This window comes from Ictidomys tridecemlineatus, chromosome 10 (genome assembly GCF_052094955.1).
Source record: "Ictidomys tridecemlineatus isolate mIctTri1 chromosome 10, mIctTri1.hap1, whole genome shotgun sequence".
Classification (NCBI taxonomy): Eukaryota; Metazoa; Chordata; class Mammalia; order Rodentia; family Sciuridae; genus Ictidomys; species Ictidomys tridecemlineatus.
This window is the reverse complement of record NC_135486.1, coordinates 51,793,069-51,814,423: the sequence shown is the minus strand read 5'-3', so window position 1 is coordinate 51,814,423 and position 21,355 is coordinate 51,793,069. Positions and strand designations below refer to the sequence as shown.

At 34.3% G+C, this 21,355-nt stretch overlaps 1 protein-coding gene across 2 annotated transcripts in view; it reads left to right on the top strand.

Annotated features, from left to right (window-relative positions):
- Positions 1-21,355, top strand: part of Lin9 (lin-9 DREAM MuvB core complex component) — a 67,977-nt gene that overhangs the window by 14,667 nt on the left and 31,955 nt on the right. The window contains exons 1-4 of one of the 2 annotated variants that reach the window (XM_040278616.2): positions 4,904-4,972; positions 5,278-5,411; positions 6,742-6,867; positions 12,569-12,726. In XM_040278616.2, the coding sequence (XP_040134550.1) occupies positions 5,293-5,411; positions 6,742-6,867; positions 12,569-12,726 (403 nt within the window). In that variant the 5' untranslated portion in view covers positions 4,904-4,972; positions 5,278-5,292. Of the gene's footprint in view, positions 1-4,903; positions 4,973-5,277; positions 5,412-6,741; positions 6,868-12,568; positions 12,727-21,355 lie in introns of those variants that run through there. The other variant, XM_005326541.3, reaches the window with a different exon arrangement.

The window sequence follows — 21,355 nt, the reverse complement described above, 5'->3', positions numbered from 1 at the left end:
ACTTTTCAATGTTCAAAACTATTACTTTAAATTGTTTCTTTCCTGTTTTTCTATTGGATTTTAGTTGTTTTCTTGCTAATTGATAAGACTTTTATATGTATTAAGAATACATATAAAAGTCTTATATGTATTAATATTCCCTTCCCTGTTTATATTGGTTATAATTTTTTTTCTTTTGTAGTTTGGGTTTTGCTTTTGCTTCTATATTGTTCAACAAGCAGGATTTCAAAAAAAAATTAAGGGTCATATATAACTGTGCTTTTTATAACTTCTTGAGTTTGTCATGCTTGGAAAGGCCTAGGTCCCTAACCTAAAATTTATAGTCTGAGAATTCTTACATATTCTTCTTACTTTATTTTTTTTAGATGTTTAAATCTTCAATATATTTGGAATTTATTTTGGATTAAGTAAGGAAGTTAAACTGCAGCCTATTTTTTCTCCCCAGGTTCTATTAGTTGGTCTGGTGATATTTAATATAATCCATCTTTTTTTTTTTTAAGAGAGAGAGGGAGGAGAGAAAGACTTTTTTTAATATTTATTTTTTAGTTTTCAGCGGACACAACATCTTTGTTTGTATGTGGTGCTGAGGATCGAACCCGGGCCGCACGCATGCCAGGCGAGCGCGCTACCACTTAAGCCACATCCCCAGCCCTATAATCCATCTTTTATATATTTATTTAAAATGCTTTCTTCATCACAGACTAAATTCCTATATATATATATGTGGGGTTACTTCTAAACTTTCTATTTCTGTGTCTGCTGAGTGTTTATATGTGCTAATGTCAAATTGTTTTAGCATGACTTTATGTTATCTTTTAATGTCTGGCAAGATATTATGTATGTTTGTTTTTTTAGATTTTTTGCTGAGTATTCTTGGACATTTATTTTATGTATGGTTTTTTTTTTAGATTTTTTGCTCAGTATTCTTGGACTTTTATTTTTTCACATGAACTTTAGAATCAACTTGAATAGGAAAAAATTTATTGGGATTGCAAAACATTATAAACTTATTTATAGGAAATGACATATATATAAAATGTAGACTACTTATTCAAGAACTGGTTGTGATTCCACTTATTTAAGTCCTTAATTGCTCTCAATAGTTAATTTTTTCCATTTCTTTGCACATTTCTTAGGTATATTCCTAGATACTTAATATTTTGTTCTTATCATTTTTACTATCAAAAACAGGATTTTTCTTATTTTTGCTTCATCCCCCTATTGGGGATTGAACCCAAGGGTGCTGTACCACCAAGCTACATCCCTAGCCCTTTTTTATTTTTTATTTTGAGACAGCGTCTCTCTAAGCGGCTGAGGCTGGCCTCGAACTTGCAATCTTCCTGTCACATCCTCCTGAATTGCTAGGATTAACAGGTGTGTGTACTCAGCTTTTCTTTTATTATCTAACCATTTCTCATTTATTTTTAGAAAAGACAGTGTTTTTTTTATAGTGACTCTTTTTAAGATACTGATCTTTACATATCAATTTTGTATTCATCTACTTTATTTAATTTTCTTTTAATGATTACAGTTTTTTTTTTTAAATTAACTTTTCTGGGACAGTCATGTTACTTGAAAATAGTGGTAGTTATGTCTTCTTTCTGTTTTTTATTTCTCTTACCTACTTGGCCAATTCCTTCAAAATCGTGTTTAAAAATAGTAGTAATAGTTGATCTCTTGGTTATATTCCTCATTTAAATTAAAGTGATTTTAGTATTTTATTTTTTTAGTACCAGGGATTGAACCCAGCAGTGTTTAACTACTAAGCCATATCCTTAGCCTTTTGTATTTTTTATTTTCATATTTATTTATTTATTTTGGTGTAACAGGGATTGAACCAGGGTCACTTGGCCACTGAACTACATCCCCAGCCTTATTTTGTATTTTAAAGACAAAGTCTCACTGAGTTGCTTAGCACCTTGCCATTTCAAGGCTGGCTTTGAACTTGTGATCCTCCTGTCTCAGCCTTCTGAGCCACTGGGCTCATAGGCGTGTGCCACTGCGCCTTGCTGTATTTTTTATTTTGAGACAGGATTTCACTAAGTTGCTTAGGGACTCACTAAATTGATGAGGCTAGCTTTGAACTTGAAATCCTCCTGCATCAGCCTCCCTAATCCTAGTGTGTGTGCCACACGTGCCAGCTGTTTTTAGTATTTTAACATTAAGAATGATACTGATTTCTTTTTTCCCCACTACTGGGGATCAAAACTAGGGCCTTAGCTTGCTAGGCAGGGGTTTTACTACTGCACTACATCTCCAACCCAGTACAGATTTTTGAATTGGCGTTTGGAAAAATGGATTTTATCAAGTGTTTTAGTCTCTTTTCTCTTGCTATGACTGACTACTAACAAGTAATTATTTATAAAGAAAACTAGTTTATTTTGGCTCAAGGTTCTGGAGGTCTAAGAGTGTAAAGAGTGTAGTATTGGCATCTGCTCAGCATCTGATGAGGACCTTCTTGGCTCTGCTGGATCATGGTATGGTATATCATATCACATGCCAAGATAGAGCAAGTGTGCCAGAGAGATCTTGCTTTTATAAAACAAAACTATGTTAACAAGCTATTAATCTGTGAGTGGATTAATCCATTCATATGTGTGGAGCCCTCTTAAAGGTCCTCTCAAATACCATTAACATGTTACTTTGGAGATGAAGTTTCAACTCATGAAATTGAGTGGACACATTGAACCTATTGCATCAAGTTATGAAAGGATCCATTTATTTTTATTTTCTTGGTCTGTCTAGTTCAAGGCTTGTTGATCTTTTCAAAGAATTTGTGGTTTCACTGATTTTTTTTTCAAATTTCTATTTATTTTTGCTTTAATCTTATTTCCTTCCTTCAGGTTGCTTTGCATTTATTTTGCCTTCCTTTTTCTTGTTTCTTACAGTGGAAAGGTAGTGCTATGATTTGTTTTCCCACAGTTTCAAGTGTTGAAATATAATCCCTACTATGAGGTATGAAGATAATGGAAACTTAAATCTGACTACGGTGTTTAAATGCGGGGCCTTTGGGATGTCATTAGATAAGGTCATGGGGTGGAACCTCAATGATTGAATCCTGTTGGCTTTTTTTCGGGGGGGTCCTGGGGATTAGACTCGGGGGTACTCAACCACTGAGCCACATCCCCAACCCTATTTTGTATTTTATTTAGAAACAAGGTCTCACTGAGTTGCTTAGTGCCTTGCTTTTGCTGAGGCTGGCTTTGAACTCGTGATCCTCCTGTCTTAGCTTCCTGAGCTGCTAGGATTTATAGGCATGTGCCACCACACCTGGCTCCTGTTGGCTCTTATAAGAAGATGGACAAAGATCAGACCAATACTTAGACACACAATCCATAAGCTCCTTGACTTTTACCATGTAATGTCTTGCACTGCCTTGGGACTCTGTCCCCAGAAGGCCATCACTGAAATGTGGCCCCTTGACCTGGGACCTCCAGAACTGTAAGCTGAAATAAATTTCTTTATAACTTAACTACTCTATGGTACTATGTTATTGGCAACAGAAAAGAGGTTAATATTGGTAGTTTGAGATCTTTCTTTTTTTCCTAATATAGATTAGACTTAAAACTAAAGTTTATAGATTAAATTTTCCTTTAAGCACTACATTAGTTCTATCATAAAATTTTTGATGTGTTGTGTATTTGTCTTTCATTCATTTCACCTATTTCCATTCTAGTGAGTCTGTTTTTTGTTTTTGTTATTTTTTGATACTGGGGATTGAACCCAGAGGTGCTTAACCATTGAGCTACATCCCCAGTCCTTTTCATATTTTGTTTTGAGACAGGGTCTCACTAAGTTGCTTAGGGCCTCGCTAAGTTGCTGAGGCTGGTTTTGAACTCATGATCCTCCTGCCTCAGCCTCCCGAGCTCTGGAATTACAGGCATGCAGCATTGTGCCCAGTCTATTAAGTTTGTTTTTAATGGGTATTATTCATGTCTTTAGCATCAGTGGAGGTGATTATGACTTTTCTTGTTTTGATTTATTAATAATGAAAATGCCTTAATAATTTCCTAATATTATATCATCCTTATATACTTGATATGAATTCCACTAGGTTGTGTTATATTCTTTTTATGTTCCAGTGGTAAAGTTTTGTTTTGTTTTTTTTTAAGTTTTCTTTTAGTTGTAGCTGGACACAATACCTTTATCCTATTTATTTTTATGTGGTGCTGAGGTTTGAACCCAATGTCTCACACGTGCTAGGCAAGCACTGTACCACTGAGCCACAGCCTCAGCCCCAAGTTTCTTTTTTTTTTTATATATTTATTTTTTAGTTACAGGTGGACACAATATCTTTTTTTTTATTTTTATGTGGTGCTGAGGATTGAACCCAGTGCCTCATGCATAGTAGGCAAGCACTCTACCACTGAGCCACAACCCCAGCCCAAGTTTCTTTTTTTTTTTTTAAATATTTTTTTTAAAGAGAGAGAGAGAGAGAGAGAGAGAGAGAGAGAATTTTTTAATATTTATTTTTTAATTATCAGCGGACACAGCATCTTTGTTTGTATGTGGTGCTGAGGATCGAACCCGGGCTGCACGCATGCCAGGCGAGCGCGCTACCACTTGAGCCACATCCCTAGCCCCCAAGTTTCTTTTTAATTAAGCTCTTATTAAGAATTTTAAAAATCCATACTTGTGAGTGATATTTTCTGAAGTTTTCTTTTATTATACTTTGCAGTTTTTGGTATCATGCTGACTTAACACTAGTGAAGCTTTTTTCCCTTCTTCAGTAATCTAAAATATTTGGATGGCGTTAGAGTTCTCTGACTTGGTATAGAATTCACTTCTGGGCCCACTGCTTATTTGCATGCATCTGTGTATTCCCTCTTTCTGCCTTCTCAGCAGAGTACCTTTATTATTTTTATTTTTTTGGTTGCTGGGAATTGAATCCAGGATCTCAAGTGTTCAGCCACTGAGCTACATACCCAGCCCAGCAGAGTTCCTCTTACTGAACTCTTCTGACCCATGACGGGTAGGAATATTTCATATGAATCTCTTCTTCCTGTGTACTTAACTGATAATGTGTTGCAGTGTGAACATGATGGGGGCAAATATTTCACTTTCCTTGTGAGACTGTGTTGTGAGACTTGAGGCTTTAACTTTGTCAGAAATAATCATGTTTGTTTATTAAACAATAAATTCCATGTTAAGTGCTATAAAAATTTTTGAATACTTAAATATAACTTACCTTTTTAAATCACTGTTTTAAATGTTTATTTTTACTTAATAGAGCTACAATTTATCTTTTTTTTTTTTTTTTTTTTTTTAATCATATAGAAATTTACAGCAACAATGTCAACACCAGATAAGAAAGCTTCACAGAAGATTGGTTTTCGGTTACGGAACCTACTCAAGCTTCCCAAAGCACATAAATGGTGCATATATGAGTGGTTCTATTCAAATATAGATAAGTATGTATCATGACTTATATCATGAATATTACTTGAACTAGAAATTTTAAGTTTTTCAAATGTTATGAACTGCAACTTTTTATAGTCTTATTTTGATTTTAGATCTTATTTTTCTTGAGTTCACTTTTCTTTTTCTCTCTTTTTTTTTTCTTTTCTTTTTATACATGGTCTTGTTATATTATCCAGACTGGTCTCAATTCCTTGGCTCAAATGATTCTGCCTCAGGCTCCCAAGTAGCTGGGATTACCAGTGTATGCCATCATACCCAGCAGTTGAATTCAATTTTCTATTCCTCATTGCAGTTGGATTTATTTCTGTTTCCCATAGTTTTCTACCCTAGCCTTTTGGGGGAATTTTTTGTTAAAAATTAAATGAAAGTATAATTTCTGCATTATAGTTAACAAAGACTATAGAGATACCCTAAACAAAGCTCCATTATTTGTAATGAATGAGATTTATTTTATAAATCTAGTGCTAGTGTAATAGTATAGAAACTATTATTAATGGTAAAAATGCCTCAATGTTTTAGGAGGGTAATCTTTATATTTTAGGGATGATATTTAAGCATTTTAATTATACATAAATGTTTAAGTAGAAGAGATTTGGCTAAAATCCAGTTATTTGACAATAGAAGTTAATGAGGAAAAGTTCTGATTTCTATCCTTGTATGGCTGTTATTGGTGCATATTGTGCTGGCTATTTATCTTTATTTTCCTTTTAGTTTCCAAACCATTACCTACTCTGAAGTTTGTGAATCTAATGGTTGTACATATTTGAGGACAAGGCACTATTGTATGAGACTGGATTCGTGGTTTCTCACACTGTGAATAGTATTTTATTTTTTTCACAGGTTTTCAGTAGGTTTAAGAAAGCTTTCAGGATGTCCTATTGTGACCTGAGTTCTTCTGGGATTCCCTAAAACTAATCTGATCCTCTGGCATCCTCCAGGCTTAGTCACAAAGAGTGATACTCTTGGGACAAAGATGCTTTATAGCTGACATTATTGTTTGTCTTTATCAGCTATAATGCCAGGGCCAGGACAGCATCCCAAAACATATAGTCAAATAGATGATTGAACAAAATCAGTTTCTTCTGGAATCTCACAGGCAATATTTCTTGAGTAATTTATATATAAACAGTTGTTTCACAGTACCAAGGATTTAGTTTCAGTATTTTGAATTTGTATCTGTTTTCTATAGATAGAGTCAATATGAAAATCTGACATTTTTTGATTAGTATGGTGTGGAAAATTGGAATGCATATTTTGAATTTTGTGTCTTTTAAGAAAACAACATGCATTAACCAATAAAATACCACTTCTGTTTTACAGACCACTTTTTGAAGGTGATAATGACTTCTGTGTATGTCTAAAAGAATCTTTTCCTAATTTGAAAACAAGAAAATTAACAAGAGTAGAATGGGGAAAAATCAGGCGGCTTATGGGAAAACCACGGAGGTAAAAAAAAATTTTTTTTAAATAAAAATAATAAATAGGTGGTAGTATCATTATGACATTAATTATGTGTGTGTATGTGTGTATTATTGGGGATTGACCCAGGAGTGCTCTACCATTGAGCTACATCCTTAGTCTTTTTATTTTTTTATTTTGAGGTAGGGTCTAAGTTGCTGAGGCTGACCTTGAACTTGCAGTTCTCCTTAGCCTTCCTAGTCACTGGAATAAAGCGTGTGCACCACTGCACCTGGCCATTAATGTTTTTGTTTTTAATCTATAGATGACTAGTACCAAAATATAACTTTTCAAAATAATGGATTATATGTCATTATATTCTGTTAAACAACTTTAATGAAGGTCTTTTATATTTATCATCTTATGATTAAATGTACAATTTCATTTTTGTTCTAAACATGGGTTTAACATAATTTTACTGTTTTATATTACCTGTGTCTTCCTGTGTTCCAAAATATTTAAGAATGTCCTAAAAGTATTTAAGTAAGCTCTAAAATTATGTGTACATTGTTATTATCTTCTTTGAAACCCTTTGTCACTTCAAGAGGTTTCCTTCAATTTCCTATTTTACTTTATGTAAAAACAGAAAAGAAATTAATCTATCCAGTGTTACTTTTTCAAAATTTCTCTTTGTGTGAAATGATGTTCCCTTTTCTAGTATTATCCTACCTAGTAACACAGTAGAAACTTATATTACTTTGTAGTGAAATTTTGAAATATGTTAGAAGCAGAATTAGATTATCAGTTCTATATCTGTCAGCTTAGTAAAAGCATGTGTAAGACTTTTTCATTTTTAAATGATGGGAAAGTTTAAGGAAGGTCTAGAAAGTGACTTAGACAAATAAGAATGGAATTTAGTTTTAAAGATCTCCATAGATGGTGATGAAATACAAGGAAAAATTTTAACTGAGGGGTTGGGGATTTAGCTTAATGATAAAACACTTTCTTAGCATGCACGAGTCCCTGGATTCAATCCCCAGCACCACAAAAAAAAAAAAAAAAGAAAGAAATTTTAATTGAACTTCTAATATTTATTTTATCCCTCTTTTATAAGGTAGTCTTGCTGATAATATTTTTAATATTTTCAACAATTATAAGAACAAAATTAAAATTTAGTTTGTTACTTGGTGTGTTTTATACTGAAAAATGTATGATCTTTGATAATCACATTAGACTATTTGAGACTTTTTGTTGTGATTTTGCATGTTTTAGCATGTTGAACTATACTATTTCTAATTATTGTCTACCAGATAGGATATCAGTTACTATTTATTTTCCTCTCTTAATTCTGTAGGTCTTTTTGAGTAAATAATAGTTCTCTGATACTTATAGTCCTTCAATTCATGAAAGTTAATTGAAAGTTGGAAGTCTTTTCTTAACAAAAGTTTAAACTTTTTCTTTCCCTACAGAAGTCAAAGTATAATACATATTATTCATACAATATACTTTTTAAAAAAAATTTTTTTGTAGTTGTAGGTAGATAGCATGCCTTTATTTTATTTGTTTATTTTTATGTGGTGCTGAGGATCAAACCCAGTGCCTCACACATACTAGGCAAGCACTCTGCCACTGAGCTACAGTGCCAGCCCAGAGTATACTTTTTGAAATGTTCTAATCTTAAAAATTGGTTTATAGGGAGAGAAGGGGAAAGGGTATGGGGATAGAAAAGATGGTGGAATGAGACAAACATCATTATCCTAGGTACATGTATGACTGCACACGTGGTGCAACTCTACACCATGTATAACCAGAGAAATGAAGTTGTGTTCCATTTGTGTTCAATGAATCGAAAAACTTTCTGTCATCTATAACTGATTAGAACTAATAAAAATAAATTTTAAAAAATCATTTGGTAAAACTACACCCGTTAGAAGATAGAAAGGAGCTGATACAGTGGCACATTGCCTATAATCCCAGGGACACTGGCAGGCTGAGGCAGGACCACCTTAGGGAAACTTACTGAGAACCTGTCTCAAAATAAAAAATAAAAAGAGCTGGGAATGTAGCTCAGTGGTAGAATGCTCCTGGGTTTAATCCCTAGTACCCATCCACCACCACCCCCCACACAAAAAAATTGAAAGGAAGAAACAAACAAGGTGTATCTGAACAAGTGGGAAGACACATGATCTTAGAAAAGAGGACACGACATCCTAAATTCATCTGTAAATTATTCATTCCCAATGAAAGTATCATTAGCCTCTTTTTTTCTTTTAAGCTGATAACTCTAAAATTCACATTTCAAAAGGGAAAATCAAATAGGGAAATTCTGAAAAAACAAACTAATGAAGAGAGAATTTATCAGATATTATTTGAAGTATTGGAATAATCACTAGGATTGAGATTGAAAATATAAGAGCTAGAATAGAATATAGATTATTAAGTGACCATAATTAAAACAATGTGAGAGTGTACATAAATAGAATATGAATGAAGAATAAACAGTCCACACACAATCATGGAAGTCTAAAGGAATTTAATAAAACAGTTTCAGTGGTTACCTTTCAAGTACATGGAGAAGGAGAATGGATTATTATTTTGTTTGGTTTGATTTGGTTTGGTAACTATGGATTGAATCCAGGTTTGTTTTACCACTGATTTATATCCCTAGCTCTATTTTATTTTTATTTTTTATTTTGAGACAGAGTCTCACTAAATTGAGGAGGCTGGCCTGAATTTGTAATCCTCCTGCCTTAGCTTCCCAACTAACTGGGATTATAGGCGTGTACCACCATGCCCAGCAGATTGTTTGTTTAATGGAGATCAAAACTGCTGTGTAGAAATCTAGAGAAAAGACAAGGTGGGCCTCATGCCTTGTACCAGGAAAAATTTTTAAAAAGATCAAAGATTTACATATTTTAAGGGCTGGGATGTGGCTCAAGCGGTAGCGCGCTCGCCTGGCATGCGTGCGGCCCGGGTTCGCTCCTCAGCAGCACCACATACCAACAAAGATGTTGTGTCCGCCGAGAACTAAGAAAAAATAAATAAATGTTAAAATTCTCTCTCTCTCTCTCTCTCTCTCTGTCCCCCTCTCTCACTTTCTCTTTAAAAAAAATATTTAAAAAATTTTTTTAGATGTTAATGGATTTTTATTTTATTCATTTATTTATATATGGTGCTGAGAATTGAACCCAGTGCCTCACACATGCTAGGCAAGCACTCTACTACTGAGCCATGGCCCAGCCCTAAATATTTTTTAAATGAAACAACAAAACAAATGGAGAAAACCAGCATATTGTGAGTCTTGAATTGGAAAAGGTTTTTCTAATAGGCCCAGCAGCTGAGAGCCATAAGAAAATATCAATAAATTGACTTCCTAAAAATAACATTTCTCATGACCAAGAAACAACAAAAAGTCAAAAGATAACAACAGAACTATCTATAATTGTTATTATAGACAGAGGGTTAACTCCCTAATTTGTAAAGAACTCCTATAAGTCTATAAAAAAATCAAATAACTCATAGTAATAAATGATTATAAACAGATAATTCATAGGAAAGGAAAAAATGGCTCTTCTAAATACGAAAAAATTTCAATTTTTCTCAGGGAAAACTCAAAATCAGGGCTGAGATTGTGGCTCAGTGCCTAGCATGTGTGAGGCACTGGGTTTAATTCTCAGCACTGCAAATAAGTAAATAAATAAAATAAAGGTCCATCAACATCAAAAATGAAAAAGAAAAGTCAAAATCAAAGTGTGCTGGAGTACTGTTTTTTAATTCTCAGATTGACAAAGTTCATAAAGCTTTGACATGTTGGATTGGTGATACTAAGTTGAAATAGTCATTTTTTTACATATTGCTGGTGAGAGATTAATTTATATAATCTCTGGGGAGAAATTTGATAAAAATTGATCAAATTTATGAATTTTCATTCTCTTGAGCCTAACTCTTCTAAGAGTTCATATCACAGAAGTACTTGCACATAGGTGAAATGACATGTGCAAAGGTATTTATTGCAATATTGTTTGTTGTAGCGAAGATTGGCAACAATCTAAGTGTCATAAATTTGGGAAAGATTAAAGTATACTACCTAAAATAGAAAATTCCGAAACCACATAACAAAACAAAAAAGATGGGCTGAAAGTGTAGTTCAGTGGTAGAGTTCAGGCTTAGCATGCACAAAACCTTGAGTCTATACCTGGCAACAAAAACAAAAATGGAGGATCTCTTTGTGTATTGGTAATAGAGTAATTTGCTAAGATATATTAAGAAAGAAATACAGAATACATAACAGAGCATATTGTAGCCATTTAGAGAAGTAAGGAAAGAACATAAGTGTTTTTTTTTTTTTTTGTTTTTTTTGCTCGTGTATGCCTAAAATATCAATGAAAGGTATATAAGAAATTTACAATGGTCCTCTGGGAAGTAGGCTGGGTAATTGAGAAACATGGGTATTAAAGTTTTCAATACCTTTTGAAATCTTTTAAATTTGAAACCATGTAAATATGTTAAATATTCTGTTTACATAAAATTTGACTGGTGGACACATTTATTTAATATCCAGAATGTGTGAAGAACTCTTCAAAATTCATTAAAACTCAAATAGCCCAATTAGCAAATTGGCAAAGGGTTTGGATAGATTTTTTACTATAGGTATAAGGATATTGAATAAGCACACAAAATGATGTTCAACATCATTAATCCTTAATAAGATGCAAATTAAACTACAATGTTCAAAATTACAAGACTGAATATACCAAATATTCGTGAGAGAAACCACCAAAGGAAACTTAAAGTCTCTTACACTGATGGTGATAGTGTAAAATAGTATCGCAATTTTGGAAAACAGTTTGGCTCTCCTAGATGGAGTAGAATGAAAGAATATGTTTATACAAAACTCACACAGGGCTGGGGTCGTGGCTTAGTGATAGAGTGAGTGCTTGCCTAGCATGTATGAAGCACTGGGTTCAATTCTCAGCATTACATATAAATAAATGAATAAAATAAAGTCCATCAACATCTAAAAAATTAAAAAATATTAAAAAACTTCATATACTAATGTTTACATCAACTTTAATAGCAAACTGGAAGCAGCCCAAATGTCCAACAAGTGAATAGATAAACAAATTATGAAATATACAGTATAATATTATCAATAAAAATAATGTACTGTTGATATGTACAACAACATGGAACTTGTGATCCTCGTGCCTCATTCTCCCAAATAGCTGGGATTACAGGTTTGTACATGCTAAATGATTTGATTCATCCTAGAATTTGAAAATGGAAATAAGATAGACCCTAGAGTTAAAAGTGAATTCAGTATTCAGACTTAAAGGCATGAAGTATGATTAGTTATGAGTTCATATACTGGCAGATCTCATCTTTAAACCTATATTGATATGCTCACTGGATCAGAGAGAAAATGTCATATTCTTCTGAATAGAATATTGAAATTGAACTTTATTCTTCAAAGGAGACCTAGGTTCCAGACATTTTTGTCAAAGGAGGGTGAACAAATCCTACTTTGTAGGAGGAATAATCTAGATGTACATATAATCTTTGTCTTGCAACACCCTATTTCCTTTTTTTAATTAAAAGTAATTTACAGAGTAATAATTTCTACAATCCCATTTTTAAATCTAACACTCAAAAGAAATGAGAAGAAAAAAGGGAAAAGTGAAATGAATGGTCAGACTTTTAAGTTTCTGTATAGGATAGTTATCAGTTTATATGATTTTTATAATTCTAGATGTTCTTCTGCATTTTTTGAGGAAGAGAGATCAGCATTAAAACAGAAACGGCAGAAAATAAGGCTCTTACAACAAAGGAAAGTTGCAGATGTTTCACAATTCAAAGATCTCCCAGATGAAATTCCTTTGCCTCTGGTTATTGGAACCAAAGTTACAGGTAAGTGAAAAAGACAAGCTTGTTACTATTGTGATTTGTCATTTTTAGCCAAGATAGTTTCTATTAGAGATTTAGAAAGATTTAGATTCTGTAGTAATTTACTGTATGTTACTTTCTCTTCATGTATGAAATATATTTTTAAAGGGTTCAAATTAACATGTACTACAGCATAAACTAAAAGCTATGAAGATAAAATTTTAAATTCATTAAAATAAGTACAGCTGTGAATTGTTAGAATTTTTGAAAAATTGCTCAGGATGCTGAAGTAGGAGAATTGCAAGTTTAAAGTCAGACTCAACAACTCAATAAGACCCTGTCTCAAAATAAAAATAAAGGGCTGGTGGGTGAAGCCCATGGGTAGAGCACCACTGGCTTCAATTCCCAGTACCCTCACCCGCACACACTTACACACTCATTAATTAACTAATTTTTAAAAAAATATTTATTTTTGAGTAGTAGTTGGACACAATACCTTTATTTTATTTACTTATTTTTATGTGGTGCTGAGGATTGAACCCAGCGCTCAATTTTGTTCTGAACCTAAACCTACTCTAAAAATATATATATTTTAAAAAGTTAGTCAATAAATTAAAAACATCAGATCACCATCTTTAACAAGATAAAGGGAAAAAAATAACAGTCCTATCAATAAATACCAGTCATTTGACAATATTAATACTCATTGATGTATACTAGAAATGAACTTCCTTACCTGATAAAGTTTGTATACAAAACTCTACTGACTGCTATATACTTAATAGTGAAGTTTTTTAATGCTTTGCCATTAAGATTAGGAATGATGTAAGGATGTTCACCATTTCTACTCAACATTCTGTTGGAGTGCTGCAAGGCAAGATAGAGAGTTCAGAAATAGAGCCACACTCAACATGGGCAGTTGGTTTCATAATGGCACCAAAGCACTTCAGTGGAAGAACTAGATATCCATATGGAAATAAACTTAATCTAACATGGATCAATGGGCTAAACGTAAAAGCTGAAGCTATGAAACTTCTAATATCTATGTGATCTGGATGTAAGCAAAGATTTCTTGGTGTGGACAAAGAGTTACCAAAAAAGCAAAAGATGATTCAACTTGAAATTTTCTATGCATTAAATGGCACCATTAGGAAAATAAATAGGGGGAAAAATGATTCCAGGACATCTCTGAGAAAGGATTTATACTAAAAAATATAAAGAACTTTATAAATTAGTAATAAAAAGACAATCTGATTTTAAAAAGTTGATCAAACATTTGAATAGACATACATTCAACATTTCCCAAAGGAAGATCAGTGAATACATGAAAATGCAAATTGGCAAAGATATGGAGCTTTCATAATTCCTGAACATTTTTTGTGGGATTATAAAATGGTATACCACTTTGGAAAAAGCGTGACAGTTTTTTATAAAATTAAAATACTTGCCCTATGCTCTAGTAGTTCTCTTAGGCATTTACTTAACAGAAGTGAAAAACAACTGTCCACATAATAATCTGTAACAGAAAGTTCATACCATCTTTTAAGCACTCTTATCATTCTAATCTTATAGCCAAAACTTGGAATCATCCTATCATCAGGATACTGAATAAGCAAAATGTAATTTCTTAGAGTGGAGTACAACTCAGAGAAAAAAGAAATGAATTACTGACATTATATTGAGCAGAAAGCTAAACACTAAACAATGCTTATATTGTATGTTTCCAAAATGGACAAAACTAATTTATGGTGAAAAAAATCAGAAATGTGATTATTTCTGAAAAGAGACTTAACAGGGAAGAAGGAACCTTCTGAGGTGATTATCATTCTGTAATAACATGATAAAGATGTTTTTTTTTTTCCATGGATATATTCAAAATAAAAAGAGCTGGGGAATATAGCTCATTGGTAGAGTGGTTCATCCCCCAGTACCACAAACAGTGACTGACTTGAAAAAACAAAAACAAAAAAAACACAAGAGTTTTAAGGTACTCAAAGTAATGAAAAATTCAAATGATGGAGAAGTTTCAGAGAAGTGTCCAGATATGAAACTTTAGCCACATAATACAGGAAATTGTTTGGCCAAGTATCAATTACTCTGAATAGTTCTAGAACTCTCTGAAGCAGAAGTCAAGTTGAAAAGACATTAGTCCCAAGTTTTCAGTTCTTTGAATATTTCAGCAAAATTGATGCAGGTACATTAAAATAGTTCGGAAATTGTAATCTAGAGCTTATATATCCATATATATTCATAAATATATTCATACATACATATTCATATATATGGAATTTTTTTCAAGCACTCTAATCATTCACTCATTACTTTCTAAAAAAATTTTTTTAGTTGTTGATGGACTATTATTATTTTTTTAAACACACGGTGCTGAGAACCAAACCTAGTGCCTCACATATGCTAGGAAAGCACTTTACTGCTGAGCTACAACCTCAATCCTCACCTAATACTTTTCTCAGAAAAGTATAGAACTCAGGCTGCTGATGGAGCTCAATGGAGAGCATTTGCCTGACATACACAAGACTGAATTTGATTCCCAGTACCACACACACACACAAGAAGAATAGAGCTCTAAAAACATTATTTATCTAGTATATTTGTGAAGAATGAAAAAGGAAATTTTTAGAAAATGCTTCCAAAGCTCAAAGTGACCATAAATGGTATATTTATTTTTATTTTTAAAATTTTTTCTCTTTTCTTTCCTATCTTTTACTTTTTATTCATTTTAGATATACATGGCAATAGAGTATATTTTGACATATTTTACATACATGGGGTATAACATTCTTTTTTCTTTTTTTTAACGTAGGCTGTGCAATATTTTAGTCAAACCAAAAAACTTACACAACAACTTAAGTAGAATTGATAAGATTTCATTCAGCCTGCAATTTATATTCTAGATAGAATGGGAAACTGCCTTTAGCTTAAAACACAATTGAAAAGCAAAATGGTTCCTGTTACAACTTGTGGGAGAGTGGAGACCTGTGGAGAGCTGAGGCACTATAGTAGATTTAATGTTGCCAAGGCAGGTGCCAGCACATAGCCCAGAACAGAACTTAGCCCTAGTGCTGGCTTCTTTACTATGAAGGCAGTTGGGTCCTTGTTATAAAAGTTCAAACAAAATCCCAAAGTCCTAAAATCTTCCTGGAAGTGGCAGTGTACTGTAAGTTTGCAGCGAATACCAGTCTGGAAACTGCAATCACTTTGCTATAGTCTTTTGAGTTTGGGCAGCATTTTTTAAAATTTTCCTTTTCCATTCTTCATAATCCTTTGTCAGATCTTCATCTTTCTGAGATGTATGTGGGATCTCTCTACTTTCTCTATTTCCTTCACTGGTGGTTTAACCACTGTTTTTTTTTTTTTTTCTTTTTTTTTTTCTTTTTTTTTTCTTTTTCTTCTGGGATGGACTAGATAAATATCCAGGTTCTCTGTTTGCATGCTGTAAGTACTGCAGCAGTGGTGAAAAGTGGCCTGGATAAGTCAAGATCTACTTGTTGTGTCTGGGGAAGGCTGGACTCATAGCTCAGCACTTGAGGTTCAATGAGGCTTAAGCACGCGCTAAGTGCCCAATCAACCCCAACTCCATGGCACTATCCTTGGGGTATAACATTCTAATTAGGATCCCATTCTTTTGGTTGTACATGATATGGCCATTTTGACAATATGCTGCCTATCCAAGAACATGGGAGATTTTTACATCCTCTAAAGCCTTCTTCAATTTCTTTCTTTAGTGTTCTGTAGTTTTCATTGTAGAGATCTTTCACCTCTTTTGTTAGATTGATTCCCAGATATCTTTTTTTTAGTAGTAGTAGTAGTAGTAGTAGTAGTAGTGGGGATTGAATGAAGGGGCACTTAACCACTGAATCACATCTCTAGCCCTTTTTAATGTTTTATTTAGAGACAGACTTACTGAGTTGCTTAGGGCTTCACTAAGTTGTTGGGGCCTTCCTTAAACTCACAATATTCCTGCCTCAGCCTCCTAATCCTCTGGTATTATAGATGTGTACCACCATACCCAGCTCTATTTATTTCAGCTAAGTTGATCACCAATGGCCAATGATTTAATCAATCATGCCCATGTGATGAAGCCTCCAATAAAATACCAAAAGGACAGAGTTGACCAATTGGAGGTTCCGGGAGAGAGGTGTACCTGGAGAGGGTTTAGAAGCTGCAGGATATGCTTTCCCCCATACCTCACCTTTGCATCTCTTCATCTGTATACTTTATAGTAGCCTTTATAATAAACCAGTAAACTAAGTTATTAGTTCCTTGAATTCTGTGAGCCACTTTAGCAAATAAATGGAACCTAAGCAGAGGTTGTAGGAAACTCAATTTATAGCTATGTGTGAGAAGTACAGGTGAAAGGATACTCAACTAGTGACCACTGATGCAGCATTGCTTGCTTAGTGTGTTTGGGGAAAATCCCATACACATCTGGTTGTCAGAAGTGTTGGGAAAATATAGTAGGAGAAACAGTTTGATTTTCCTCTATATTATTGGAGTCAGAAACAGAAATATACATACTATATGATCTCACTCATATGTTGTTCTTATAGAATAAAGAGTAGAATGGTGGTTACTAGGGGCTGAGGTAGTTTAGTGGATAAAGGAGATTGGAAAGATGTTGTCAAAATTGCAGTAAGATAGAAGGAATAAATTCAGGAGATGTATTGTACAATATGGTATCTATCGTTAACAATATATTTTTGAAAAATGCTAAGAGAATGGATAAAAGCATTTTCTCACAAAAATGATGATTATATAAGATAATGCTAAATTGTGTCATTCCACAGTGTGTATATACTTTAAAATGTCATGTTGTATCTAGTAAATATATACAATCTTATTTGTCCATTTAAAAATTACAAATAAGGGGCTGGGGATGTGGCTCTAAGCGGTAGTACGCTCACCTGGCATTCATGCGGCCCGTTCTATCCTCAGCACCACATACAAAGATGTGTCTGCCGAAAAACTAACATAAATATTAAAAAAAACAAAATTCTCTCTCTCTCTCGCTCTCTCTGTCTCTCTTTAAAAAAAAAAAAAAAATTACAAATAAGAAGCTAGTCCATAGTGGCACATGCCTGTAATCCTAGCCACTTGAAAGGCTGAGACAAGAGGATTGCAAGTTTAAAGCCAGCCTCAGCAACTTATTGAGACCCAGTCTCAAAATAAAATATAAAAAGGACTGGGGATGTGGCTTAATGGTTAAGTGCTCCTGAGTTCAATTCCTGGTACCAAAAAATAAAAATAAAATTAAAAATAACAAAGGAGGGGCTGGGGATATAGCTCACTTGGTAGAGTGCCTGCCTTACATGCACAAGGCCCTGGGTTCAATCCCCAGCACCACAAAAAAGAGGGGGAAGGGAGACATAGACTTACTACAATATATTATCTAAAATTTTAACTGATTTTTTTTTTTTTTTTTTTTTTTTAAGAGAGAGTGAGAGAGGAGAGAGAGAATTTTTAATATTTATTTTTTAGTTCTCGGCAGACACAACATCTTTGTTGGTATGTGGTGCTGAGGATCGAACCTGGGCCGCACGCATGCCAGGCGAGCGCGCTACCGCTTGAGCCACATCCACAGCCCTTAACTGATTCTTTGATCTGCTATCTCAAACCTACTGATGAACCCCTGTAGTAAAGTTTTCACTTTTTGTTTGTTAACTCTATAGTTTCCATTTAATCTTTTTATAATCTCTTGAGATTTCTTTTTTATTTTTTAAGAGAGAGAGAGAATTTTTTTTTAATGTTAATTTTTTAGTTTTCGGCGGACACAGTATCTTTGTTTGTACGTGGTGCTGAGGATCGAACCCGGGCTGCACGCATGTCAGGCAAGCCCACCACGGCTTGAGCCACATCCCCAGCCCCATCTCTTGAGATTTCCTATCAAGTCATTATCATCATTTTTCCTTTTAATTCTTTGAACATATTTGTAATAGCTGCTAAATCTATCATATCTGTAAACTTCTATTTACTTGTTTCCTGGGTAAGAGTCATGTTTTCCTATTTTTTTTACACATTTAGTAATTTTTGGTTAAAAACTTACTGTAGCATTTCTGTATTCTAATTATTTTGTAGTGTAGTTGGGTTTGCTTTAGTAGCTTATCTACGCAACTGCTGATGTCTCATTTCATTTATGCTTGACTTCATAGTAGTTACCCCTACATCTGCATAACTTAGTGGTCATCCAATGATTTGGGCAGAGATTATGCTCAAATATCTTAGGCCTAAAAGGCCTCTGCTTGATCTGTGAGTAAGTCAGGGAATGTACACAGTTGCTGTCAGTTTTCAAGTTGTCCTTAGCTTTTACTTTTTGTGAGACTTGTCTTGGGTCTTGCCAGTCCATTTGAATAGCTTCCCTATTAATCAGGATGAATAAAGAGCTTATTTTAGCCCTTTTATGGTTCTCTAGTTTCCAGGTTCTCCCTGTTAAATTTCTGGCTTGTCTACCACTCATTTCAACCAAGACCATATCTTGGGCTTCCAAAGCAGTAAGTTTTTCCAATCTTTCTTGAACAAGTTCACTTCTTTGTTTTTGGTACCAGGGATTGAACCCAGGGCTACTTAACCACTGAGCAACATCCCGGGCCCCCCCCTTTTTTTTAATATTTATTTTTTTAGTTGTGGTTGGACATAATACCTTTATTTTATTTATTTATTTTTATGTGATACTGAGGATTGAATCCAGGGTCTCACACACGTGTGAGGCGAGCGCTCTGCCACTGAGCCACAACTTCAGCCCATCCCCAGTCATTTTTATTTTTTATTTTGACATAAGGTCTCACTAAGTCTTTAGGGCCTCGCTAAGTTGCTGCGGCTGACTGAACTTATGGTCCTCCTGCCTCAGCCTCCTGAGCCACTGTGCATGCGCCACTGTGCCCAGCATCAAATTCACCACTTTAATTTATTTATTTGTTTGTTTGTTTGTTTTTAGTTTTAGGTGGACATAATGTCTTTATTTTATTTTTATGTGGTGCTGAGAATCGAACCCAGTGCTTCACACGTGCTAGGCGAGCACACTACCACTTGAGCCACATCCCCAGCCCAAGTTCACCACTTTTAATTGGCAGTCACAGGTTTTTACCCATTCATCCATATCAGGTCTGGTGCTTCTGACAACACTACTGTTTTTTGGCACCAGGGATTTGAACCCAGGGGCGCTTAACAACCAAGCTGCATCCCCAGCCAACCTCCTACCTTTTTAAAAAATTTTTTATTCTAAATTGTTATATATAATGAATGACAGTAGAATGCATTATAATTCATATTGCACATGTAGAGCACAATTTTTCATATCTCTGGTTGTATATAAAGTATATTCACACCATTCGTGTCTTCATACCTGTACTTAAGGTAATGATGTCCATCTCATTCCACCATCTTTTTTACCCTCATACCCCCTCCTTTTCCCTCCCACCCCTTTTCCCTATCTATGGTTCATCTGTTCCTCCCATTCACTGCCCCAAACCCCACTATGAATCAGCCTCCTTATATCAGAAAAAAAAACATTCGGCACTTGGTTTTTGGGGATTGGCTAACTTCTCTTAGCATTATATTCTCCATCTCCATCCATTCACCTGCAAATGCCATGATTTTATTCTCTTTAATTGCTGAGTAATATTCCATTGTGTATTTATGCCACATTTTCTTTATCCATTCATCATTGAAGGGCATCTAGTTTGATTCCACAATTTAGCTATTGGGAATTGTGCTGCTATAAACATTGATGTGGCTGTGTCCCTGTATTATGCTATTTTTAAGAAGTTTGGGTATAGACCGAGGAGTGGGATAGCTAGGTCAAATGGTGGTTCCATTCCCAGCTTTCCGAGGACTCTCCATACTGCTTTCCATATTGGCTACACCAATTTGCAGTCCCACTGCAAATATTTTTTTATAGTTGTCAACAAACCTTTATTTTATTTATTTATATGCAGTGCTGAGAATTGAACCCAATGCCTCATACATGCTAGGCAGGCACTCTACCACTGAGCCACCACCCCAACCCTCCTAGCCCTTTTTTGTATTTTATTTAGAGACAGGGTCTCCTGAGTTGCTTAGGGCCTCACTAATTTCTGAGGCTGAACTCATGATCGTCCTGCATCAGTCTCCCAAATTGCTGGGATTACAGGCATGGGCCACCAGTTAACACAGTGCTTTTTTATGTGACCAGCCCTGCCCTAGTAAAACCATTTTCGCCAACCATGTTGATGATAATGGTGGGGATATGAATAACCTCATGCAAAAAGCCCACTGACTCTTCCAGTCCTAACCTGAAACTCTAGCAGTTTTTCAACAAGAAGCATTTCTTAGTTGTTTTATGCATTTGGTCTATTTCCAGTACCCTGGAATGGTTGTTTTTGATAATCTAGTCCAGATTGTACTTGTCTGTTGCAGAGAATAATCACTCATGTTGTATTAACTATAAGTCCCTTTATATGTTTGTTTATTCAGCTTTATTACTCATATCTTCCATATCCCTAATTCTCTGTTCCTTTAATTGATCTGTCAGAAAATGAGAGTGATATTTTAGTCTCTTGTGATTATGTTTTTATCAGTTGATCCTTTTAATTTGAATACTTTGTTTTGAATATTTCTGTACTTTTTGGTCAGTATAAAATGCAAATTTTGCCCCATTGAA